We start from the raw sequence: 27,536 nt of genomic DNA, 5'->3' as shown, positions 1-27,536 counted from the left end.
CACTGTCATTCACTAACAGTCCAGCAAGGTATTTCAAAATGATTTGGTAGTTTTATTTTTTGATGTTTGCAAATGTTGTATTTTCCCTTTAACAGTACAAAATGTGGTTTTGTAGATGCCCATTAGGCCTATACATACATTGTACCTGTTGTAATTTGAGTTCACGCTTTGTACATACATGTAATATCCTAACTGTAAAGGACAGGATTGAACCGTGGTCTTCGGTCACAATACAGATTCCGTAACTGTATTACAAATCACTGAAACCAAACTATTCAAATGCACATGTAATGTTCAAGTATTTACACATATTTGTCATTTTCTTGATAGTCACTTCACACCGTGTGACTTTCATGAGAAATGTTAATCAATTTTATTTCTTTAGGCTGAGAAAAAAAAATTAAAATTACAGTAACACCCTAAAAATTATCCAGGTAATGAAATAAGGAGAATAATTATATTTTGGAACTTAAAAAAAATTTGTCTTTGAGTATTTTACACTTACGTTGTTTACCTTAGGATACTTTTAATTATTTAATCTGTTTGCTTTTGTGTTAAATTAGCCAATAACACATAACAAAAGTTGTACTGGGAATATTTTTGAAATTTTAGTATACTTTTTTTCTTTCTTCATTTTTCTGGCCAAATGTGACAACAAAAAGCTTGAGGTCGGCAATTTTGCCTTAAAAAAAGCCAAGTAGATGAAATTTACTGTAAACACACATTTCTTTCTGGCCCTTACAGCTTGTGTGCATATGATGACAATGTACGGTACGTGTGCATATGACCAGAGTAAAAGTTAAAAATTTATTTTGGAGGATTGAGGAATTTCCAGCAAACTAAATAACTTGGCAGTTATTATCGATCATCATAAATAAATAAAACCAAATATCACATGTTCAGGATCATTATGACCTGAGAGAGCGTATGCACATGTATTTGTCGTTCATGATTTAATTAAACTTTAAAAGTTTGAATATTTCCCAAACCATGTTTAATATTGCAAGGCTTACCCATGCCTTTTGATAATTTATTCCAGGGGCATACGCCTAATGCCCATCAGTGATTTGGACGCATGAAAAGTAATTAAACAGTATTGTGCTGGTAGGAAAATGTTTTGAACATTTCAATTTTTAATTTCAATGTTTTTGTTAATTTACACTCATTTCATAGCACAAAGGTTGCATTTTTTACAGGTTTCAATACATAACAATTGAAAATTGATGGTAGTTTGTACATTTTAACATGTATTCACATTGGAAAGGATACTTAGAAAACTTGAAAAAGATTGTGTCAGCACCGAAAGACATACATTGTATGAGCAGTGTTCATGATTCATCTAGACATTTGTCTATATCACTTGCACAGAGTGTTAGTAATAAAAAGCAGACATGACATACATAAAATGTCAACAAAACTGAATTGACATTCTCCATCTGTCTACGCTAATGAATGTTCAAGTTTTATGATAGGTCATCCATGCAAAAATGTACAATGTAAACAGTAACTGGTGAAATGTCAGAGAGAAGAGAGAAAGAGTCCAAGCAGTTTACATGACCAGGGCCCAATTTCAAGGATTTGCTAACATTGGAATTGTGCCGTAACATTCACTGTTTCGCACTACAGTATGTCGCTAAAAAAATGCCCGTCTGACTGTTATTAAAATAACTACAAAACCATGAGAATTTTGACAATGTTTAGTTGTGCAGATACTCTTAAGCCTTGGCTTCAATCCCTATGAGTTTCATTTATTTTCAGTCACGCATCACTACACAATTGTCAAATGAGTACAACATTATTGGACACTGACCAAGTTCCATGCCTTTTTCAGTGCTGTTGTATGTAAGCTGTGTAAAATCCTGCATGTTGTGAAAAAAAGGCTGATGTGGTGTGGGATTGGAATCATTTGCCCTTGAGCATTAAACTGAGGTCTTGCCATGATGACTGATAGCCAGGCAGATGATTCCAATCCCAACTACAGCACTTTTCACAACATGAAGGAATTTACACAGCGTACTTAATTAACACAGTATTGAAATGGAATAAGACAAGGAAAATGTTGTTGTGATCAATTGATAATTGTGTAGACACATGGTAGAGATGCGTGATTGATGAAACTCATAAGGGTTGAGGCCAAGGCTTAGAAGTCTCTGCACAACCAAACATTTTCAAAATTGACCTCATGATTTTGTAGTTATTTCAAAAATAGTCAGATGGACACTTTTTTGGGAGCATACGTACATGTACTGTATGAAAGCACAGAAATATTGGTTATCTTAGCCTAAATTCCTTGCTTACAGGCACACCATTCGAAATGAACTTTCTGAGATGCTGAGAGTCTTGAGTGCACAATTTTCTGCTAATGGGCCCAGCTTAATGCCATGCCCAAATATCAGTGTCTGAAGTTGATCAGTGTCTGTAGCTGATAAGGAACTAAAATGTAATATATATAATAATGATAATCATAAAGAACATCACCTTGTCGTGCTTGGAGTCTATACAGACCTGGCTCAGAGATAAAGATCATGCATCTAGTTTGACAATCAGTGCCAGTGATGCATTTCTATGGCCCCTGGGGAAAAACCGCATCAATTTGTTGGAAGGTCTCTGAGTGCATTTTGAAGGGGCAGTGTGCTCTAATACTCAGCTGACTGTGTTTATCATGTAACTGACTTTTATTCCTCTGTTCCTGGGAGGGGGTTGCAGTTTGATCTGTGGCTGGGGGTGTCTGACAGTGTGATAATCGTGTTAAGTTGGGAGATTGAGTTATTTAATGGGTGTTGATTTGACTTTTGAGTTGTAAATGTCAAAGGTTTTTCTGTTTATGGTGTATGTAGGCCTACATGTGTGATCTGATACACCGTGCCCTCTGGAGACGTGTGTACAATAGGGAACAAAAGATTGTATGTCTCCACAGGACAATTTCTATAGATGAATACGTCTCCACAAGATTTTCACGAAATAGATATGGATTTTACTCAAAAACTAGGAATTTCCAAGGTGGGTTGATCTGTCGCAAATGGAAGAGTTTTAGAAAAGGGATGTTAAGTCCAAATTGTAGCCAAGGAAATTAATTCTGGTTAATATAAGAGCATTTTGAAACTTCATTTTCAAACTCGAAAACTTTATTACACGAGAACAAAGAAATGTCTCCACAAGGATACAAATTTCAGTGAGCTTGTCTTACATACGCAGTGTGGACTTCTGAACAAAAGACGTCCACATAATGTAGGTAGCAGCGACGAAGTGTGGACTTGCCCACGTCCACACAGTGTTTCCCCATTTCTGGAAAACAGGTTTAGAGGCATTTTTGGGTTAGGTTTATCTGTAGCAGAATGAAGAGAAACACTAAAGGGAATCATTGAAAAAAAATTGGGTTGTAAGAGTTTTCACAGTTTGAGAAAAATGAGTTTTTCCACTGGTGTTCCTTAACTACACGAAAAGAAAGGAAAGTCCACACTAGGTATGTGAAACAAGTCTGGGTGTGTGTGTGTGTGTATGCAGTGTGTATTTTGTCCCACATCACATCAGTCAACAATTGTTGTGTTAAACATGTTAAATTTAACAGACAAAACTTGGGACTGCAAGAAGGGAAAGTGTAATAATGCGCATATACTGTATCTGCTGCTGTGTACAGTGTTGTAGCCGGGCAAGTAAGGCCCTAGGGCACGTTCTCATCTGACGCGTAATCGCATTGCGCCATGTGCTGCAGCTTTGTCTTATTTGTGATGCACATAAATTTGTTGAGTGATGTACATGTACATGCAAACAATGCAACATTAAATTTTGCACATTTTATGTAGAAATAACATTCTGAACAGTTCCATCTCACAAAACCTATGAAAGAAAGACAAATTATGCTGTGATATTTCCATGTAAATAGTAAGATTTATAAGGTCTTTTTGAATTATCAAATTGTTTTTTTTATATAAATTATAAACCCCTTCAAATTGAACCCATGGGACTACTTTGTATACAAACATTTGACTAACCTGGCAATTTCTATTTCTAGTATGTTAAAGGGAATACACATCATTGGCTTTTGCTGTAATTTTCAGAAATGAACTATTTGGGGGCTAGTATAATAGATCAAATATTGTTACACTGACATGTTTGAAGTGTTGTGTTCGAAAATGCTGGAAAAACCGAGAAACACACAAATGTTCAAGAAGTCTGGTTCCTTGACTCCACTAAAGATGAAATGGATCCAAAATGCCAGAAAATTGTAAGGTAAGGGAACCAGTCTAGCTGGCCTGCACCCGTTCATGGAACCAATAGCAAACAAAATTTGGACTGAAAAAAAAGGTAAATTTGTAGCAGTAGTTGAAAAATAGTGAGGTTTTTTCCAACGGTGGTCGGCCGACCACCGTTGGAAATGTATACAAAAGTACCATTTTTCTTGAAAATGACTTCACACCAGGTGCCATAATTTTACAGGATGCTTTAGACTGTCATTTACCAACATCCTACGGGTAGTAAGGTATTTCGTAACAACTTGGTAGTTTTATTTTTTGATGTTTGCAAATGTTGTATTTTCCCTTTAACTACAGGTACAGACATCCCAATAGAGATACCGTTCTGTAGTGTGCTTGGGTTACATTGCAAATACATTCTCCAAAACCGAAAAAATAATAATAAAATGAAATACATAAATTATATTTAATAAAAGAGAGAACAGAATGTATGTAGCCGTGACCATACGTACTGTACATGCATATATACCGGTACATGTAGCCTCTTACCTACGGGTATGTAATCTACAGTGTAGTCCTGTCAATCCCGAGCCTGCAGACCCGAAAGACACACAATCCATGAAATCAATACGCATCGGATGTCAATAATCTCTAGTTGAATCCAAGCAAACATGCATCAAATGTGTTTATTCTCCATGCATTGACAGTTTTACGGGCATTGATGTTTGTTAACTGCAGACCTGCTCGTAATCTTAGGACTGGGATGTTGGAGTCACAGCATCTTGTTGTTGACATCCTTTTTATAGCTCCATGTTGACAGTGTCAATTCATCTTCTTTCCACTTGGACACGACTCCAAGCCACCCACACAAATGAATGCTGCAAGTATTTGCTTAAAATCCTGGTGGAAGGTACGTGTTCATCTTTTCAAACCGGGACAAAAAATACCAGAGAACAAAAGAGAACAATATCGTCCACGATTCCCAGCATACGTCCGCGATTGGGGTCGTGTACAAAACCCCAGGAGTCTTCCTAAAAAGTTAGAGTATAAACAAAAGAGGGACAATAGGATGTCCCCGATCGACGGTGAACACTTGTTTGTGCGCATGTACTAGGTGCATGTATTGTTCCTGTAGCAGATTATCAGATTTCTGGAGGGGGGTGTTACATTCACCGAAAAAAATTATAAAAAAAGAGTGCCCCCTACCGACGAATGAGGACCAGTGGCCGCTGGGCGGGCACAGGGGGTGTTGTGCTTTGTTCTCCCATTTTAAAAACTGTTCTGCTGCCGCTGAACACGTGCATGATGTACACAAAGGTTAAAACTGCCTGAGTAGCAGTCCTTTCCAGATTTGATTAATTTTGTGTAAGGCATGGACCTGACATTCAACCATCCATGGATAACACTGAACACTCACGCTTTGTTGTGTTTTGACCAAGTGGGCACACATAAACACAGCCCAACGTTCCTGCAACCCAAAGTTGCGTTTAATTAAAAACTGCATCTGGAGCACTTCTGGCAGGCTTCCTTTAGGGAGTGTGTGTGTGTGTGTGTGGGGATTTACAATGAGGCTAGCTAAGCTTGATTTCTTTTCAGAGACAGAGGCACATAATGAGGAACATCAACCTGTGTGCATCTTGCCTTCGTAGTTTTGTTGAGGGTGGGGTGTGGGAGTGTACGAGTGTACCTGTTCTACATAACCCCCGAGGACAGACACACAAAGGGAGAACAACAGATCCTTTCAGTTCTCGGGTGTTGGGTCTTTTGTTTGAAACGGTCCTCTGTAGTAAGTTTGTGTGCTTAGTCTATGGGAGAGTGTAACGGTATATTAAAGGGACAAAGGGAAACCACAAAGCATTGTCCTCTGGAGTACAGTAAAACAGGACTGTGTGTGTGTGTGGGGGGGGGGGGGGGGAGGAGGAGGAGGGGGAAGAGATGCCTTTGGAAATCTAAGATGGCGCTGGTGTTGACTTTGGTTTAAGCTTCCTGATTTAAGCTGATTTACGTAGGTGACACCTGGCTCTACATTTGGAGTATTTTCTTTTAGTTTTAACTGTGCAGTAAATGATGTGAAACGTGTCACCAAAAGCCGATACCCATTAGTGCTTTGCGTAAGGTACATGTAACATCATTATCATTGATTTTTGATGTGTCACTTGTCTGTATGTCGCACATGTTCAAATCCAATACATTTATAAAATACATTGTACATGCATGTAACTTGTTTCTGATACTCGCAGTCATACATGTCGAAAATGAAAAAACTCTTTAAATGTAATTTGCGCTATGAAACTGCTACTACAAAATTTCATCCATCTTGGTTGAAAGAGGAGAAAGTGAAAAACGTCTGTAACGTTTAAAAATGTTAAATTAGCAACTGAGATTATATTATACATGTAACATTGGGTTGAATAAGAATTATCTGTAGTGAGAGTTGAACCTGAACCCAGGAAAATAACAGTTTCGTGTTAATGACGCTTGCGAATACTGCAATTTGCAGTGTGCAGCTCACTGTTCACACTTGTATCTTGCTGTAACTGGCACACCGGTGCAGCAGTATCAGAATTATTGAAATAAATTATCCATGGCAGACAACCAATGCATAGTACCGGTACATACCAGGTATACATGGAAACTTATTATATTTTTACTTAAGTATTTGGTACTGTACTATCTGTGTGTTTTAGTTGAAAAAACAAACAAACCCAACTCCTTATACATGCACAACTTAATGTGTTTGAATTGACCACACAGGGAAGGAGTGATATTGATTTTTAAAGTGGGTTTCCGAGGTGGATATCATTACGCAGTGACATCCAATACCATCGGTTTGTGTAGCATACACCACTGTTCGCTCCTTTTCGTGAGAGTGGGTGACAAGCTCGTTGAGATTGATTGAAATCACAGTTCCTGGGTCAAATTTCATATATATATATATTTTTTTCCTCGGCTTTTATTGCAGCAGTTGGCTGTGGGTCAACAAACCATCCAGAGCTGTCATTGGACATTACACCAAAGCAACGAGAGATCAACGGATTTGCCTGCTTCATCCTATTCAAAGCCCGCTAGCATAGTACCGTTACATGAGGATGGGCTGCAAGTTGAGCTGAGTGATTTGTCTGAGGAAACTGCCGTAAATCTGCCGGGATAATCTTCAGAGAGTCGATCCACAACAAATATTTTTGGAAGGCGAGTCTCTCCATGGACGCGAGGGTGACAGCTTTGTCGAATTCAACGATGGCGGCAGCTGATGCTATCCTGTTCAACAAGCCAGTGGAGGTCCCACTGCCCAGCCAGTACCATAGGTAACAGTTGCTGTTTTGTTGGTCTGTGAGAATCGTTTGTTGTGAATCAAGGTGTTAGTCAGATCAATTTTTGAAAGAAAAAAATTGAGTTGGGCCTCAGCCTGTTTTCTGCTTATCATGCTATAGTTGACCAGGGGTCAGTTGAAAGCTGCAAAGCATAGAAAGAATGTGCTGTGCCCAGGTCAAAATCCTGAGCCCAGGTCAAATTTCTGTGCCCAGGTCAAAATCATACATCATTATCGTTGGAAAATAGGAGAAAGCTTTTTTTCTGACAGTGAATTATTGATGTTTTCTTTTTTATACAATAATGCCTTATGTGTATGTCTGAAAATAAACTGAATTTTGTGCAGGATGCCATGGGGTCCTCCCCCCCCCCCAATAAAAACTCTCATTACTCAGGCATGAGATTTTTCGGACTTTTATCTTAAAGCCAGACTTTCTGAATCCGAGAAAGACATTATTATGCATTTTTCAAACATTTGATCAATTTTCATTTTTAATTGACAATCTCATCCCTGATTACTGTATCTCATGTATCTAAAAAGAGTGATATGTTGAATCTTTTGGGCCGAGGTGCCCCCCCCCCCAAAAAGAACAATACAACAAACAAATCAACAAATCAAAAACAAAAACTACCGGTATATGTTCATGTACGAATTTAAAATGCCTAATTGATAGCAACCAGGAACCTGGTTTATGTATTTTATCACCTGTCAAGGAAAAAAATGTGTGAAGTCACCTTGCATGTACGGTAGCCTCCTCTCTGTTCTAATCAATAAGGCAAAATATGCTGCCTGATTTGATTATGCAGAGTGAGAAAGGTTTTCTGCGTGTGATTTCTTCATGCACTGCTACAGATACAAGGTGTAATGGTCGATAGCGAAACGAATATTACATCACAGAACATTTGCTATGAAATCTGCCAGAGTTGAAATATGTTTAAAGTTCCCGAAAAATTGCTTGTTTTTCTTAATTGCTATTTTTCTAGCAATACAAAAGTTCATCGAGACATCGACCACAAAAATCAGCCCATGTTTAGTTATTGAATTATTGCTTTACAATTTTGAATTATTGGCTGCAAGACAATAATTCCGTTCTCGTGTGGTAGGCTGGTTTCCGCTGCACAATCAGTGACTTCTCAATAATGCATGGACTGGGAGCTAATCTGCTCGCATAGCATCAGTACATGTATGTGCCCAAAATATTTTATTTTTCCAGAGGGAAGCAGACGTCCGAAAATAGGAGCTTTGTCGAATTTGTTGGAGAGCACGGGGAGCGTAACTTCTAACATTTTCAAATTCCCAGTGAGAAAACGTACTGTGATGTCAAAAGTTTGCATTCACAATCCAGCGTACAAGGTGTAAACAGATTCCTCTCAGGAGAATTACTTTGTAATGTGTTTTTTTTCCTCCCTTTTTTATTTTAGACTGGTACATCTAGACTTAAAGAGAGCACCATTGAAGATGGAGTTTCTCACCAAGGTGAGTACAAACAATTCAGGTTTTTTTCTTTAAGAATCAGAGTTTTCCCGCTCAGTTTGAGATGATAACTCCCATTTACGCATCGAAGAAATGTTGATACATTAAAAAAAGTAAACATTTGAAAAATTGGACCTTGTATTATCTGCCCTCCGCAGGTAGTTTTGTTTTAGAAAGAGTCAACGATGTATGTACACCTTTCTGTCACAAGCATTTCACTTTCCAGGAAGGTAACTTCGTTAATTTTTTAACGACTGGGGTTAAAAACATTGCTCAATACTTGTGCATATATTTTGTCAACAATATAGGATTTACCTTGCATACAATGGGGGGGGGGGGGGGGATTCCGCCTCGGCCATCGAGTGATGAAAAATTTTGAAACTCAGTACATGCATAGAGCAACTCTTCCTAAACATACCCAAGAAATTTCATGACTACCACGGCAACCAGTGGTCCGATTTTCATGTTTTTGGTATCAAAAGATGCACAAAGCTCGAGGCTAAAAAGTCATAACAGCTCGGGTCGCGAAAAAAATGTTTTTAGAGGCTATCGCGGAGAATTTATTTCCATACTTTCCACAAATAAGTCAAACTAATTTTTCAAATAAAAAGAAGGTAATTGTATAAATTAAATAAATAATACAACAATGTAGTACAACGACTAAATATATTAAATAAGGGTGAAGAGTATGGGGCTGTTCATATAAACTGAAGCTTGTAGAGAACAGCCTAACACATAAACGGACAATACAGGACAGTATGCACAGACAATAGGAATAAACACGAAAACAGTCCAAGGGAAACTAAAGACAAGACAAAACAAAACAAAACGCGAGACGGGACACTAAAAACCGAGACAAATTTAGTAGATGCGATGAGGATAAGTTAAATAAAAGAGACAATGAATTGTATGAAAAGAAGAGATGTGGCTATGGAGAGTGGCTGAGGAGGGAAAGCTATGTTACATATTTTGATAGGAGTGCCTTTTCGTACGAGGATTTAAAACGGCCCACGGACGTCCTTGTTCTGATATCGTTTTCAATGGTGTTCCACAAACGGGGACCATAGAAACGGAGAGTAGACCTAGAGTAGAGTGGAGGGTATCGTACTAGTATCAGTGTTTCCTTTCACATGAATGTTTCTCAAAGACATTTTTCCCCATCGTCCATCAACCCAAATTTCCCGCATTTCTTCCTCTGAAGAGCAAAACCTCATATTGAATTCTTCCTCTTGTTGCGCATCGCTCACCGATAAGTGCACGTTAGTGCTTCGTTTCTGCATGGCTTGGCGTAGTCATCACACTGCGAAAGCCGAATGATTGCCGGTTCACTGTTTTTATGCATCGCCCCCATCAAAGAGCAGATGCTTCACACGCCAGAGTGAAGGTATCGAAAAAATGACAATCAAACATTCAACAGCTGGGCAAAATTTTAGATTGATTTTTCCTGATTTTATTTGGTTGTAAAGTAACTCACGACATCTGTCAAAAACATGTAATTAAAATACAACACAGTACATGACCTCTTGATTTATGGAAACATAATCCTGTAGAATCTGGCTCAAGTTAAGCTCTGGTTGTTGTTTTTTTCAAGATGGTGAATTGTCAATTCCAACCTTCAAAATTCACATGTTTTGTTTGGCAAGTTAACAATTAAGTATTTTACTCTTATCAGTTTTTTTGTGAACAAATCCCTTTACACCCCCCACATTCATTCTTGGTTCATGCAGGATACTTCTATGGTGAATGAAACACAAAGGAATCAATCCCCCCCCCCAAAAAAAAAGAGAAAAAAGCCATGCACTTCTTGAAATTTGTTTGATTGCGTTGTATTCTGTTATTGCTGACACAGGTTTATCCTAGCTACTACAATTTTTTTTCTGTACTCACTTCATTAAGATAATTAGTGAGGTAGAAATGCTTGCACCTGATGCTCAAAGAAACAAGTTTTCATTTCCGCGAGTGAGTACAATTGGAATTGAAAAGCCAATCTTCTTAATATCATCCGTCCTTCCATTAGGGCATGTTCCTTCTTGTTAAGTACAAGGAAGCGAAGAGGAAGCGAGGATCTAATCAGATGGGAAGACACAATGGGCAAAGGGTTAAATTACACGTTTGCTTTGTGAATCATGCGCCCCAATGTCTGCAATTGCTGAAGATGATGCATGCAACCTGACAATTTCACGAGGACACACCAAGGAGGTTTTTGAAATTGCGGCATCGCCCTTAGCTTTTGGATTGAGGAGATTTGAGCCCCTGTCTTTGGCTAGTCAAGCTCAACATGGGTCCATGTTCCGATTCAGTAGCTGATTTCCCAAAACAGTGTGTGGTTTAAAGCTACAGTCCATCATTTGTAATTTGTGCATTTTGTTCGTTTGAAGCAACAAAAGAGTTCAAATTCTAATGAAGGATACTGAGCAACTAACCTGATGAAGTTTTAGCTAAGCTTCAGCTGTACATTCCGAGAAAAACAGCATTCTAAGATCTCAATTTCAAATCAAAAGTTACTGAATCATGTTTTGAATTGCAGCTATACGCGACGTCGCGCACTGATACGACGAATTACAACAACCGCGCGCGCGTGTGCGTCGTTCCAATACTTGTGCGCGCTGTGCTGAATAACAAAACGAACTACTAATTTAAATTTTCCTACGGTGCTTCTTAAGAATCACCGTTGGAAATGCCTTCTTTCATTGATTACTTCAAAATGACAGCTTCCCAGAAAGAATAATTTCACAGGGAGTTTAGTTCCCTTACTATCTTTCAACCAAGTTTGTTTTCTAACAATAATTGCGCCAGTTACTTTTCGGATGGCTGCAAATGATGGACTCTAGCTTTAAGCAGTAAGCTTACGATCAATTTCTGGAAACTAGGTGTACTGTGCAACTTTTTAACTAATCTAAACAAGTTGGAAGAGGGGATAGCAGCATTAATGAAACGGTCACAAAACAGTCGTTGGATTACACCTTACCATTTTGAAAAATAACTTTGTCCGACTTTCGTGTGGCAACTCTAAACATTCTGTCACAAGCAAAATAGCAATTCATGTGCCTCAAACACACAGCTGTGAGTGTCTTGTATCAACATTGAGAAGTTGTGGAATGACAGGCTCCACGATGGTCATGATTTGCTAGCAAAAAAGTTCAATTTCAGCTGCTACAAGTATGTCACAACTTACGCAACCTACATGTAAATGATTGTGCAAGTTACGCCATAATTTGTTGCACATGTGGAGTTACACCATTGCGTAACGTTCAGTGAAATTGGCTGCAGGAACATCAACTCTTATAATTTAAGGCCAAAATGTAGAGTCTATCCATTGTGAATTCAAGCTTCTTGATGAGTCTTACATGTAAGTCAGGGATAAAGCCAAGACAGAATTGAAGCCTGATTTTTTCAAAAATCTCTCTGTTTAGACGGGTCCAAAAATAAAGCAAGGTTTAATATGCGGACCGGCAGTCGAGAGGTCTTGCATGTCGAGAGCTGAATCAATAAAGTGGCTTAGAATTAAACGCGGCATGTTTTCATCAGTTTTGGGAAGGACAAGATTAAAAGGCGGATGCTGTGGCCAAGTCCTTCAACAGGATCTGATCATTAAGGCAGTGGATTTACTTGTGACGGTGGTGGATGACATCAAATTAAAATGGGCAATGAAATCAATGAAAACGAATTTCACACGGGGGCCTTGGAATCAACAAGGGACGTGGGATGAATTTCAAAGATATAATTCAAATTGCAAATCAGTTGGACTGATACTGTGGTACTTATATGTAGCACTTTATACCAAAGGTCTCAAAGCGCTTAACAATTATTATCCCAGTTCATCAGGCCATGAGACCATTTTTTTTCTACAACAGTTCAAGATCAGCGCAATCTGGTCTCTACCTTCACAGGTACCCATTTATACTCCTGGGTGGAGAGAGGCAACTGTGATAAAGTGTCTTGCCCAAGAACACAAGCGCATGTCACCGTGACCATTGGACCATGGCACTCCATCTATTGCAAAGGGATTTTTTTAAAAATCACACTTTATTGCAGTTATCCATGGCTCTGAACTACATGCACATGTACTTAAAAAATATAGAGACATCTTATTAAGGTACAAATTTGTTAGTGCTCTGTTTTTTTTGTTTTTCACAGTATCTGTTCTACAGTGTGTGTTTTTCTGCTACATGAGGGTCCTGTTGCTCTTGTATGGAATTACGATCGAGGATAGACACACAAAGAGAGAACAATTAAGATCCTTTTAGTGCTCCAGCGTTGGGTCTTGTGTTGAAAACGGTCCTCGATCGTACGGTGATGTGCTTAGTCTATTGGAGAGTGTTGTACTACAGGGACAAAGGGAAACACAAAGCATTGTCTTCGAGTGTATAGAAATTCACGACTGTTTGTTTTTGAAATCCAAAAATAAAATAGCAGTCTTCAGTGAAAAGAACCAAACAACAATTACAAAAAAAAACACACCAAGAATTGACCATTGTTGAAAAAATTCTTGGGAGAGGATTGTTTTGGTATTTTTAAAAATTTTTTTGTGGCTTAAGCAGCTTTGACTGATATGGAAATCAGCAAAATTAGCCAAAAATGTCCTTGCACAAACTGGCAATACAGAGACAGACATGAAGTTAAAGGGAAACATAGGCGCATTTGAGGGATCCCACTTGAAAAAGAAAATCTTGCTGCATGGACCTTGTAGGATTCCATGACATGATGACAGAACTGTCTGAGAATTTTTCAGCCATAAATCATTCGATATAACTGGCAACTGTCTATGACGACTAAGAATCCAAAATAAATAAATGTCTGCAAAATGTCAAGTCACTTATCAAGTACATTTATATTTCATGTACATATGTACATGTAGGTCGGGAATACAATTTGTAATATCCTAACAGAATCCAAGAGTTGTGTCTAATGTCGGTCACAATTGTATTATGACAACTGTCATGTTGGCAACGACGTACAGTTTTGTGGAATTTAACCCCCAAAATACCATCGCTTTGATTAAAGTTGCGTTCCCATGCTATATTCGAGTTTCATCCTGAAAACTAGATTCCTTTTCTAAATTGCTACTTTTCTGGAAAGCGTTGACACAAAAGTTTTTTTACTTTTGAATGAGACATCAACTGAAAAAAATCAGCTCATGTTTCATTATTGAATTATTACTTTTCAATTTCAATTATTGGCTGCCAACAATAAACATGTTCTCGAAGAGTGTGTTGTTGTCCCATAATCAGTGTACTGCATGTACCAGTACAAAATAAAAACCTTTTTATTTCAGAGGGTTGTAGATGTAATAAAAAAAAGGGAAAATACTTTTTTGGAAAATTAATTAAGAGAGACATTTAAAAAAATTTGTTGAAGAGCACAGAAATTTAAATATAACCAGTAAAAGAAATAAAAAAATACCCAAATGAACAGTGGTGTTGTTCATCCAAACTGCAGAACTTTTAAAAACAAATGCAGATATATTTCAGTTATTCCTCTAATGGACATTAAGGTTTATCTGCAATAAGGTTGGAGTCCAATAGCAAATCTCTTTCATCCTGCTTTGTTTAATACGGCTGTTTCATTTCCGCAAAGTGCTGTCATCACGTCTGCATCACTGTCAATGCGTCCGAAAAAGCACATAAATTTTAAACATTTGCTTAGAAGTTATAAACAGGAACTGTTTTTCATTAAGATAAATGTGTTGCGGCGATCCAGGGTGGCAACAAAGATGTGGAGATATTTGTTTGGCCCCTGGGCATTTCTTGGAGGAAGTGCTCTGATGAAACAGCCAAGGCACTGCTGTGCAGTCAATCAATGTAGCACAGTCCTTCAGGGAATATACAACATTTGCAAACATCAAAAAACGAAATGATCACATTATCACGAAAAACCTTACTGGATTGTTAGGGAATGAGCATCAAAAGCATCCTGTAAAATCGTAGCTCCTGGTGTGCTGACATTTTCAAGAAAAATTTTATTTTTCCAACGCTGGTCGGTCGACTAGCGTTGGAGAAAACTGGCTTTTTTTCCTCAAAAACTGCTCCTTGTTTTTCCAATTTACCGGTAGTTATTCCGCTTTTTCTTTGCAATTGATTACACACCTGTGAAGGAGTTCAAACCTGCTGGACTGATTCTCTGACCTTACAATTCCCCAACGTCTATGGGGTCAGGGAACCAGACTACAAGAACATGATTGATTTTCTTGGTTTTTCCAGCATCTACCAGCCCAAAACGTGAAACAAGTCAGTTCAACAATATTTGCTATAACATACTAATCCTCCAAATCCATTTATTTCTGAAAATTGCAGCAAAAGCAAATGTTGTACATTCCCTTTGATCTATCAAAACCCCACATAATCAGATAATGGATTGTTGTTGAATTTAGGGTATACATCCATTAATTTATGAGTAAAAAATGCTAGTTGTTCTCTTTGACAAAATATTGGAGCACTACATTTACCAAGGTATAAAAAAAAAATGAAGAAAAAAATTCATCAAAACAGTCAAGAAAATGAAAGCACAATTTGTCAAGATTCATTTCAAGAAAATAACGGCAACATCAGCAAATACCCTGCCAGAATTAGTAGGCTTTCTACTTGAATTCCATTTAGCAGCGACAACAGGCAACAGTCGTAACTTGACTGATGTTAAAAGCCCAACTGGGGATTGGAGACAATTGCATGGTTGAAAGCTTAGAGTGGACCCAGATCAAAAGCTTAATGAGTTCAAACTTGAAAACATCAATTAACTGCAAATTGCAATCGTTGAGGTCAAAATCTGTGAATGGAAGCTCCGTCTGAAAAAAAAATTCCGATTGTGTCAGAAGCTTTTACGAACAATTTCAGTTTGTTTGTTTTTACTTCATGGCCCCCAGGAATCCATTTCTTCATCCTTTTATTCTGGGGATGAGAACATGGGTGTACGTGCACCATAGAAAAGAGCCGTTGTATTTTGGTTATTTATTTATACATTTTTTTGGAATGATTTTTAAAATTAATCTCTTGAAGAGTCCCATATTGTACGGATTCCTGAAATCTTTTCAAAGGAAAAATCGCCCTGCTCCTTCAAGAATTGATACTCTGTTCCACTCTGATAAATCTCTTTTCTCTATGCTCTGATGGTGTTTCATAATTTATCAGGTTTTACCCAGCCCAGTTTCCGTATCCTTTCAGAAATGACAGGCTCAGTGTCTCACTATCATGAGTGAAGTCAAGTGGATACATTCGGCTACTTCCAAATGACTTGGCTACGGCTAGTAATCGTACATGTTTCTATGGCAGTGGCTGAAGCCGTTTCCCATAGACGTGTGTTACTACGAGCCGTAGCCAAGTACGTAGTTTGTATGCAGTACTAGTGATAGTCCACCCTCTCTAGAGACACTATGGGGGGATGACGGGAGTGGGAATGACAGGACTGCTGCTTGACGGAGATTTGAAAATAAATAGAAACACGAGATATGATATACGACACCGTGAGCTGAAGGATCCTCCTGTGTAATATGCAAATAGCGCAGATATTAGCTGGTGTTTGTGGCTCTGCATGCATACTGTGCATGAAGGACTGTGCTAAAGTGAAAAATCTTTGATTGGAACCTCTGCGCCTCGCATATTTCGTCTGCTAGCAATTTCCAGTGGTTAGGCCATATAAAAAAATTAACTGTTTATCTGTCCCGCTGGCAAGCTTTTTTTCCCTCCTGCATCAATTCAATTGATTTTGGTATTTTTTCCCTCTTTTCTTAACAGTGAAATCTGTCGTATTTTCTGATATTTTCACTACAAGAAATATCTTGTGTCTCATTATTTGTTTAAAAGCTAGTCGTAGAGAAGTTGATGGCAATTTTAAGAAAAACAGCATCCGCCGTCTTGGAAAAATTGAATGAAAACAGTGGATGTTTTGAAAAAACACTATCTGCAAAGTTGGATCCGTCATTGGCCAAAAAATTTCTCCACTGAGGTGCTTACTATATAGCAGAAAATAGTGCTAACCTTAAAGCACTATTTCATTGCGTGGATGTGGAAACAGTTGCGCGCACATGGAAATCTATATTGTTATGCAACTTTCTCCACTGAGGTATAAGCATCCCGTTTGCTGTGTTTAATGCTGTCTCCGTGAAATAGACGGAGGCTCTGTTAGCAGAAAATCATGCATGTGCTTAGTAGGGCTATAAAATTGGGCCCAGGTTTGGTGAAGATGTTTGTACATTATGTATGTATGTAAGGCTGTTTCTTGACAATATAAATGCAGCAAAAGACATACTTTTGAGTACATGAGTAACTATTTTCAGGGGTGTTTTTTTTTAGGGGTGGGGGATATTCAAACTTTTACAGCATTTTAAAATTTTCATTGTTTGTGTCATCTTGTTAAAATGTCTAAACAAACACACCTGCAAGCCTTTTCACCCTGTAATTTGCAATCAACAAACCACCACCGCCAGCCATAAAAACGACAAACATAGTCAAGAAATTCCCCTTTTCAATTTCTATCATACCGTAGCATTCTGTTTTCCTATTCCCCATGCTTCATTATTACACAATTGGGCTTTCACCCAAAGCACAAAATTGTGTGATGCTGAATGGCAATTCTGTTGTATTCGTCTGTTTTCGCTTCAGGTGTAAAAATAATTGGCGGTCACTCTGCTGCATTCTAATCGACTCACAGCTACGCAAAATGAGTCTTGTTGGAATATACATAATACATGCACACACAGTAGTGTCATAGATAATTTTTGAATCACTAGCGGGATGCCGCGTTTCGCGCGGCACCCCCTAGCTGGGTGGAGTCATATACTAATATTTACGTTGACCTCAATTTGCATGTTGACCCCAAGTGGGCGTGGTAAACCTTGGTGAAGCAGTTTCGCCACAGTTTTCATCATCAACGTTATGTTTTGCGTTTCCATAGAGATAATGTTGTAATATTTAACTATTCAAAGTCTGAAAGAAACAAATTTGCTAAAAAAAAAACCCAAACAAACCAAATTTTTTTTTTTTTCACGTGCCAACCGTGACTTCGGAGCACAGTGAAATTGGAGCATTATATACCATTTAAGGACCTGCAATGCTGCATACAATAACCAAGCCTCTCCATTAACCATTTCATTTGGTGCTTTGCGCACACTCTTAAGGACTTTCACAAAAAACGTGACACACAGACATCAGACAGACAGTACAGACAGACATCAGACAGACAGAAAGCGTAGGATCTTTTAATTATAAGCATTACAGTCAAGTGCCTCTCACTCCTGTTTCCAGGGTGAGTTTCTTTTGCCTCTGAGAAAAATGTTGCTTCAATTGAAACAGCAGATCCTCAAACATTTAGATTTGTAGGTTTTTGGTCAGTCCATTCTGTAAATAGTTGAAATCAGTGGTTGCTTCTTTATGTCACAGTTCAATTTTGATTTATAAAATCTGTATTGGATCTGTGAGGAAAATAACATGTTTTAGCCTTTCCGTTGGACCTTGTAAAAGAAAATTCTTAAATTAAGTCCATTTTGGAAAAGCAAATCATAAACTAGACTGCTACATTTGTCGGCTTGCAGACCTGATTTTAAATCACCCATGCAAAGAAACGGGGTGCATGGAACCCACTTATTTCCGCCAGTCGTTCCTTTTGGCATCGGCTGATATCAGAACGTGCCAAGCATAAAACGAGTTTAATTACTGCGCAACGAGGGGAGATTGTCTCGGGGCAAGTACGCTGCAAGACATAGGAAATAGATTCTGTGATACTTAATCTCTACCGAGTTCCTTATGAAGTCTTTGGCAGCGAGGTTTTTTTTTGACAAGTGGCCACTAGGGTAGGAGAGCCTTACTTAATGACCATTCAACCACATTAACAGTCGATTTAGGTGGATTGGCAAATGACACTGTATTAAGGCACGCCATCCAGATTGTAAAATAAGCAGCTTTCTCATGAAAATTTGAAAGGTTACTCTTATGTCATGATTATAATATGCATGGTGTGCATACTGTACAATGTTTATGTGGTCCATGTACAAAATGTACCTATCCTACATACATGTATAGTTCACAGTGGATCAATAAGAAACAATTTCTTCTTTGTAGCATTTTCATCAAAGTAATCATTTGCACTGATTTTTATTGGACATTTGTATTAATTTCCTGTTGAAATAACACAAAAAAAGGAAAATCAGGGCTTAAAGTTCAATCATTAATTGGAAACGATAGTGCTAGATTTTAAAAAGCCTACAGTGCAATTTATTACATGCAAAGTGCACTACCATTGATTTACATGTAATTAACCTTTCGCGGTATCATCACTTCAACGCAGCTTGTGAAATATTGTCCAGTTACATGATATACAAATGGACGCGGAACGCGCAAACTCTGAGACAAACAAATTAACAAAACTGAACGTACCGTACAAAATTCCGTAAGGTTGTCTATAAGGGGCTTGGCTAACTCGCAAATGGCGGATAGGTCTGTTTGTAGACAAGTTGAATTGCAGCAGATTGGAGATTCGATTTGAACTTAAGAAACACATGATTTCGAATACATTCTTTAATTTAATTTCTCTTGAGAACATTATTTCCTGTGTATGTATGCAAATATGTTGACGCTTTAACGAAATTAATAACAAATTGACTGGAGCAGGGTTTGAACCTGGGACCTCTGGAACACTGCCCAGTGCTCTACCAACTGAGCTATCCAGACCTATGTTGGTGGTTCCCCATTTTGTCAATCTTTGTTCATGGGACGCTAGTCAGAAACCATAAGCCTGTATATATGCCATGTTGCCAGGGATCACGTCCAAAGTCACGATGCTAGCTTCATTAGTAATAGTGAAACCTGGGAAATAAGTCACGATGCTACCAACATTAGCAATGCTGCAAACCTTGGAAATTATCACTCAACAGGATACGGCTTTTTATTACAAATCATCAAATAAACCACAAAAGGAAATTGACTACATGTACATGTAGGCCCGATTTAAACAACACACTAAAGGCGGAACAAACCGTGGATTTTATTAGACGTGATTTGGAATTTTCTGAAAATAAAGTCTGTTACATGAAATTCATGTACATGTACATGTAATCAAACTATCACACCAGAGATAGCCCATGAAAGTTTGATTATGAAAAACAAATACACAAATAGGACCATTTATTTTGCATGTAATTTTTTGTTCCCAATAATAACACCACTCAAAATCCAAAGAAGAAGGCTCAAAACCTTGTTGAACTTTCAGTTCAGGGGATAGTACACTTTTTGAGAAAAACGTGAACAAACAGTGAAAAACCATGCACAATCCTTTGATCACGATACACGATTTCACCAACAGCACTCTTTATGCCGAAAGCCAGTCAATTGACTGATAGTTGGAAATCACCTACATTTCTTATAATCTTTTAAATGACAGCAATCCGGACGGAATAATTTCACAAAATGTTTAGTACCAGCATGATCTTTAATCCAAGTAAGTTTCTTGATAATAATTTGGTATGTTACTTTTGGGATAAATGCAAATGATCCTATATGCCTGTAAAGCATTAGCATAAATTGATCATGAGCCATTAATGAGATAAGTTTTCATTAAATTTGACGAGCGATCTTTTGTCCTTTATTTTTGTGTGTGTAGCTGATTGTGAAGCTCAAGGAATGGGGAGCCACCGGTTTGCTGGTCGAATACGAAGACACGTTTCCGTACACAGGGGAGCTTGCCGAGCTGGCATTACCCAATGCATACAGGTAATGAGCCGTGACGGCTGTGTGGTCCATCATGCATGCCAATAGGCTGTCTCTACCTCTACTTCATGTGATTTATAGACCACTACGGGTATGTGATCACTGTACACACTAGTCTAGGGGCTAGACGTTGTTTTGGTTCCATACGCGATAACCCGCTGCAGCAATAACCCGCCGGGGCGAGAGGGCATTGACCAACCAATATCACCCACGAACCTGTCAGAACAACATCTAGGCCAACTCCTAAAATCTCCCCCCGAAAAATGGGGGAAACTAGTGCGCATGCGCGACTTCTGCAGACATTTACTGTTCATTTTCAGTACCACTCATACTACGCACAACAAAAGAGCTGACCAGTGAAGTTGCACAAACGTCTTGCTGCATCTTTCACATCACTGGAAGAAATTTGAGTTTGCTTCGGAACTACTATGAATTTTTTGGAATGCGCGCTGCATATATTAGGCTAAACAGGTGCGCGCGCATTACACAACCAGTACGAATCGGCCTAACGTTATTCGGACGGGTTAGTGAGTGATATTGGTTGGTCTTGATAGCGCCCTCTCGTGGCGGCGGGTTATCGCTGCGGTGGGTTATGGCGTATCAAACCATTACAACGTCTAGCCGCTAGACTATATACACACATGAAGATCCCTTCTATGACAGCAGCATTGTGTAGCAGTTGTGCAGAGCAGCTGCCCCGTAACAGATCATATGAACAATAACTGGCGCACCGTTACTGCCATTGAAGCTTAAGGGCCCCGAAATTTTTTGAATGCTAGATGCTCCGTGGTGCGATCTAAGGCAATTTCTGACCACTTTAACCAATTTTTTTTTGAGGAAAAGATGGTAGTGTATGCAGTGCCTGCCTTTATTGCGACGTCACTTAAAAACAAAACAAAATTGGGTTCATTTGGGGGGGGGGGGTTGCATGGCCCCCGTTTGGCCCCCCCCCTGGATCCGCCAAAACGCGGCCCAGATTATCATGCTTAAAAGATCCTCTAAAAATTGGCTCTCGGTATTATTTTTTTTAGAGTGACTGAGAAGAGAAGGTTTTAAGGTTGACTTTTTTTGGATGATACATAAGAAGTGCATTGTTGCTTTTTAATCCTCAAGGGAGAAGGACTGAATGTTGAAGATGTTTTTCATTCTCCTGTGAGTGCTGAGAAAAGATGCATGAGAGGGGATATAAGTGCTGGGCTTTTTATGTCTTTTTGTTGCATCGATTGTTGGAATGGTATTGATGTTTTCTGTGGACTCTTGCACAAACTGAAGTATCAGATAGCAGTAGGACGGAAAATGGCCACCAAAAAAAATAAGAATCTGAAATGAGTCTAGGGAATTGAAAAGAGCGTTCGACTGCCGTAGTGTGGAGAAATTAGAGTACGATAATGGAAGGCGAGCCAAAATTGATAAAATTATTTGTGCAATGAACTTCAGAAAGTGTCTTGACAATAGGGGAACTGTTGTTGCAGAATTATCAAATTTCTAGAGACGCTCATAATTGTGTCATGTTACATGTCATTGCTTAAAATAAAATACTTTTTGAGAAGAATAAAAAATCTCAATGACGTCAGCCATGTTTATAGTGCAAGTAACCTAGCCATCCAGCCATTGAACCCGATCGAGTTTTTCAAGCAAATCTCAAATTTGGCACGTCAACTGCACTCCGCTAAGGAAAATCAAATTTCTACATGCATATAATTCGAATTAGGATTTTAGCTTTGAGATGTTCTTTGCATGCATAGTGCACTTTAGTGAAATTTTCTGAAATCTCTGTGCACAGACTGTGTAATGTTTATATCAGGGGTGACATTTGTCAGGATTTTTCCTGATTTTTGTCAGGATTTCTCCTGATTTCAGGATGTGTTTTGTCAAGATTGTTTCTGATTGCAAAATGTTTAAAGAATCCCTTTTGATATCTGGAATTCCTGAGGTGTTACCATAAAAGGTGTTGTTTTTAATACCTATAAAAGATTACAGAGAACAAAAGAATGGTTATTTTAAGGGGTGCTTTTAGGCATAGACATGTACAAACATATATACATGTACCATCGACCCTACCGAGGGAACTGCAAACTCTCTGTCGATTATTTCGTGAATTTTTTGTTTTACCCCGATATTGCCCAGGGCTGTTTACCGATTTTGCCCAGGGCTGTTTACCGGTATATTATGCTCAGAGGATGAATTAAAATATGATACACGTACACTTAAAAAAAAACTTCTCTGACAAACTGAACACAGTAACATGTGCATGTATACATGTACCGGTATTATTCTGTCTGTCACATCAAGTGTCAAATTCCCTCACAATCTTAGAATGCACTTGCCGTAAAAAAAGTTTGAGCATATCCAATTTTGGGCAAACGGACTATGATTGACAGCCAGAAAGTATCCAATGTCCGATTGTAATTTCACCTGTTTTGAGTAATGCTGCAACCACCCCCCCCCCCACACACTTTGCTATCATAAAAAATATTGCATAAAAACAGAAAATCACTTCATCAGTAGCTGTGTCAACAAAGGACATGAGTGTGAACATCAAGTGTTGTTCTTGCTCACTTGTCCATTAACCCTAACATACCTGAATCCATCAAAATCCACACCCCTGTTTTGGAGGATTTTGGCGGATTCAGGATACCTCCATATTGAAAAAGTTGGGGGATTTTGATGGATGCAGGACAGTATGCCTAGCAGTACTGCAGGATTTTGATGGATTCAGGATACCTCCATATTGAGCAGTTGGGAACTTTGATGGATTCAGGGTTTCAACAGTTTAACTCCTTGGCTATTTGTTTGGTGTGTATGAGGTACAATATATACACTGTACTACACTGGTGGATTCTGAAGGACTTACTGGTAGATTCTGATGGACTCAGGACACCAACTTTTTTTTGCATGACAAAAAAATTGGTGGATTTTGGCGGATTCAGGATACTTTTTAGAATAAGTGCTCAAGGGGTTTGGGTTAAAGGGACATACATGTACATGTACATGTAGGAGCATAAATTAAGGGTGGGCATGGCTGGGGCAGTGTTTAAAGCGCTCATCTCCTCTGTTGCCCGGGTTCGATTCCTGGTTCGGGTCATGTGAGTAGAGTTGTTCGTTGAAGGGTTTTTCTCCAGGTTCTCCGATTTTCCTCCCTCCGCAAAAAATTCAACACTCTGATCTGACTGTGCTCCGTGGTAAGACATGGGCCATATGGTGGCTGCCTAAAGTGTCTTTACACGTACATGCCTTCAGCTCGACCTTTGCAGTTTAGCTTCTGCTATGAGTGAGGACGATTAGCACCCCAAATTTAAATTACCCGGAGACATACAGAGAGAAAACCTTGCTCAAGTAACAACAGGACTGGTACCAAGTACACTGTGAAATTATTCCACTTGAAATGGTTTCAATCAAAAGGAAACAATCATTGAAGTTGGTTGAAAAAATGTATGTACATGTACGTCGCAATAAAATCTACATTTTAGGAACCCAAAATTTTTTGCATGTATTTTCTGTTTTCTCACATTGTATAGTAGTCAGGGAGCCAAAATAGGTGTTGTGCACCCTATTAAAGAATTTGAGGAATTGTGTTGCCTCAAATAGAAATTTATAAAAATCACAAAAGTAAAAGATACCGGTACCACTGTATGTACCAGCATGTTCAGGCCTTACATGTTTCAGTGCAAGACCCCCTTAAAAAAAAACGTTGAATTTTGTTATCACAACGACATGACATACACTGAACATGTTCATGTAACCATGGTGTGACAAGGACTCTTTATCAGTAGATGTATCGACAAATATCTTGTATTTGAACATCAAGTATTTTTCTTGCTCGTTTGTTTAATAACCGTACATGTCAGCAGGGATACATGTATAGAACTGCTTGTGTACACTGTTCTTCAGTAATGGAAGAATGTAATTACGATACACCATTGATAAGGCAAGATCCATCTGCTCTGAAGTCCAAACAAATACCTACCGGTAGGTTCTGATGATGGAGTGTGAAATCAAGTGTAGTTGTTTCATATTGACTCTAGGTTTATATTAACCATTTGGGAGGGCTGACACAGAGAAAAGAAAGCATTTGAATAAGTGGTACGGCAATTTTATGAGAAAGTGGATATGGCTTGAAAGTGGAACATTTATGAACTCTTCAAAACAACAAGCATCACTACCTCAATATGTGGTATCAAATTAAAGGGTATGAGACCTTTCATTTGAGTGATGTGGCAGTCAGATGGAATATGGTTTATCACAAACTGCTTTTTTGATCTAAATTTTTGGATTTTAGTTAACCACTTTGGCACCTTGTTTTTACATAGAAATGTAACTTTATTGAGAGTTATTCTTTAAAGACAGAGAGAAAGATTTGTATTTTATGCAAACAGATTTTTTTTTTTGTTAAAAAAAAGAAAAGGTTCCTCCCTTGAGCTGTGTCCGCATTAGCCTTTTTGGGTAAAACTCACCGAGACGTTGGTTACTTTTTGCCATTAAAGTACAGTGAGAACAGCCCGAAAAACGGACCTTTCGGTTAATTTTCAGAAGTCCAGTGGTTAATTTTACCGGCCAAACTTTGCCGAGTCAAAGTGACAAGGTACATGCACTAGATTTTGTGGTTTTTTTTTTAAATTCATGGTAGATATTATGGACACCATATCAAAAACGTTTTATAATGTCATACGTTATGACAAAAGAGGAAAAAGAACAGCTGATCGAGTGGACACGTGTTTAAGCCAAGCTCAGTTACTTTAGCCATTGTCTCGGTAATATTTTCCTGTGTCAAAAGTCCAAGTACGGACACATACATTGTGCATTTTACCCAATCAGTTTCTGTCTCAGTAAAATCTCACACACACAAAAAAGAGTCCAGTGCGAACACAGCTTTACAATTTTTTAGTTCTTATTAGAGACTTGACTTGGATACTGCAGTAATACAGTAATTATTCCTATTTTCCCCTCATGTACAGCATACATAACATAAATGATGTTTGCAAAATAATAAGGAAACTTTGTGTTAATTAAAACATGCTGGAATACTCTGTAGACATTGGCATAGCAGTCATCATGGTGGGGATCCTCTGTTTGGCCGAGATATGCCTGAAAAGATCCAATATGCACTCATTGTTAATAATAATTGTTCATGAATAATAATATCAGATGAGCACACTTGAAGATGACTTGAATGCATTCATGAGGCACGTATGCACTGGTACGATGTTCATCTAATGTCCATTAGGAAAATCCATAATGGTAAAGTATACATGAAGGTCTTCATGTTCACATTGAAACTATTGATCATGCTGACTTAATTGGTTTCTGTGTGGCCTTGTATTAATATGTATTTTTTTTGGGGACAATTTATTGGCTTGTCTTAGACGAACCCATTATTCCCTGTACCGCCCCAAAGTGGCCTAACTGTTACTCCTTATACTGCCCATACCGCCCCAACACTGTAAGGTTATGGATTCATTAAGAAGTTAATACAGTGTAATACAATGTAATACAAGTGCTACTGGTTAATTTGCTTCTTATTTCCTCATTTCAGCCTGGCAGATATAGAAGCACTTCAACAGATCACCAGAGACAATGACATGGAGTACGTTCCCTTAGTGCAGACGTTTGGCCATCTTGAGGTAATTCTGTTGTGTACTCTGTCTCAGCCATCTACATGTACCAAACCTCGACAATCACACGTCAGTCACAAGCAAATCACAAGCCAATAAGTCAATCCCATGTCATTCACAAGTCAATCCCAAGTCAGTCACAAGTCAATCGCGTGTCAAGTCACAATTCAATTGCAAGTCAGTCACAAGTTAATCCAAGGTCAATCATGGGTCAATCGCAAACCAATCCCAAGTCAATCCCAAGCCAATCCCAAGTCAATCCAAAGTCAATCATAAGTCAATCATAAGTCAATCATAAGTCAGGTCTCAAAGAAACAAGGGATGAACAGGCAAAATACATGTACATGTATGTTCCTCTAGGCTGTCAACTCCTAGCTGTACATTACGAATGTGTAGACAATTGTGTGAAAAAGCACATGTGAAAAACTTTGTGATCAAATTATCTTTTTTTGGTATGACAGATGGTGTTGAAGCACAACAAGTTTGTCCATCTGAGGGAGGTAGCAGAGTTTCCAACTAGTATTTGCCCCTCAAAAGAAGGTATGTTCAGTCTTGAAAAATGTGAAAATAATAGTTTCATGATCTAAGTTTCTATTTTATGTAATAAAAGAATAATTGTATTGTGTGATGAGATTTCAGTCTTTGAAATTTTGGTCTTGGAATTGTTGATGATAGCTTTCAGCATTGCCCAGTTTGGCTACTGATTAAAATTTTGTTTCCTTACATTGTACTTTGAAAAAGGATAAATTTTGATTTGTGCTGCAAGTTATGATGCCTTTTTTAAAGATGACGTTTCAATGAAAATATTTCTTCTTCAAAAGTGACAAATTATGTGAGTTTGCTTTTAGATAAAAAAAAAAAACATGTTGAAATTTTTGGAACTATTGGAATATTAGGAATTGTTGGTGACATTCTTCAGCATTTCTCCTTCCATGAATTCATAAATCACTTATGAATACCACCCCCTCCCCCCCCCAAAAAAGAATAAATGTATCACATTTTCATTATAAACAATTTGCTGAGATTTGAGCTTGTTGAAAATCCAGGATTCTTCTCATGGTGCTCCAAAGGTCATTGAAGTTTAGTCCCTGGCGCCCACGGTTGAATCATTATTGATTGATGTCCTAATTGCAAGTGCAAAGATTAGAGTTGACGCACTTTGTCCGGCATTCACACATCATTCACCTTGGGCCAGCATTGTGACCTCTCACCTTCCCCTCCTCCCCTCTCCTCCCCCCAGCCCAAAGTGCCGGGG

The 27,536-nt window shown here is 38.4% G+C and overlaps 1 protein-coding gene across 2 annotated transcripts in view; it reads left to right on the top strand.

Moving 5' to 3' along the window:
• Positions 1-27,536, top strand: part of LOC119737002 (hexosaminidase D-like) — a 49,422-nt gene that overhangs the window by 8,643 nt on the left and 13,243 nt on the right. The window contains exons 2-6 of one of the 2 annotated variants that reach the window (XM_038211051.1): positions 7,159-7,498; positions 8,925-8,979; positions 20,563-20,672; positions 26,203-26,290; positions 26,743-26,821. In XM_038211051.1, the coding sequence (XP_038066979.1) occupies positions 7,395-7,498; positions 8,925-8,979; positions 20,563-20,672; positions 26,203-26,290; positions 26,743-26,821 (436 nt within the window). In that variant the 5' untranslated portion in view covers positions 7,159-7,394. Of the gene's footprint in view, positions 1-7,155; positions 7,499-8,924; positions 8,980-20,562; positions 20,673-26,202; positions 26,291-26,742; positions 26,822-27,536 lie in introns of both variants that reach the window. The other variant, XM_038211050.1, reaches the window with a different exon arrangement.

The sequence above is a fragment of the Patiria miniata genome, unplaced genomic scaffold (genome assembly GCF_015706575.1).
Source record: "Patiria miniata isolate m_02_andy unplaced genomic scaffold, ASM1570657v1 HiC_scaffold_3, whole genome shotgun sequence".
NCBI classification, from domain to species: domain Eukaryota; kingdom Metazoa; phylum Echinodermata; class Asteroidea; order Valvatida; family Asterinidae; genus Patiria; species Patiria miniata.
This window is presented reverse-complemented; position numbering and strand designations above follow the sequence as displayed.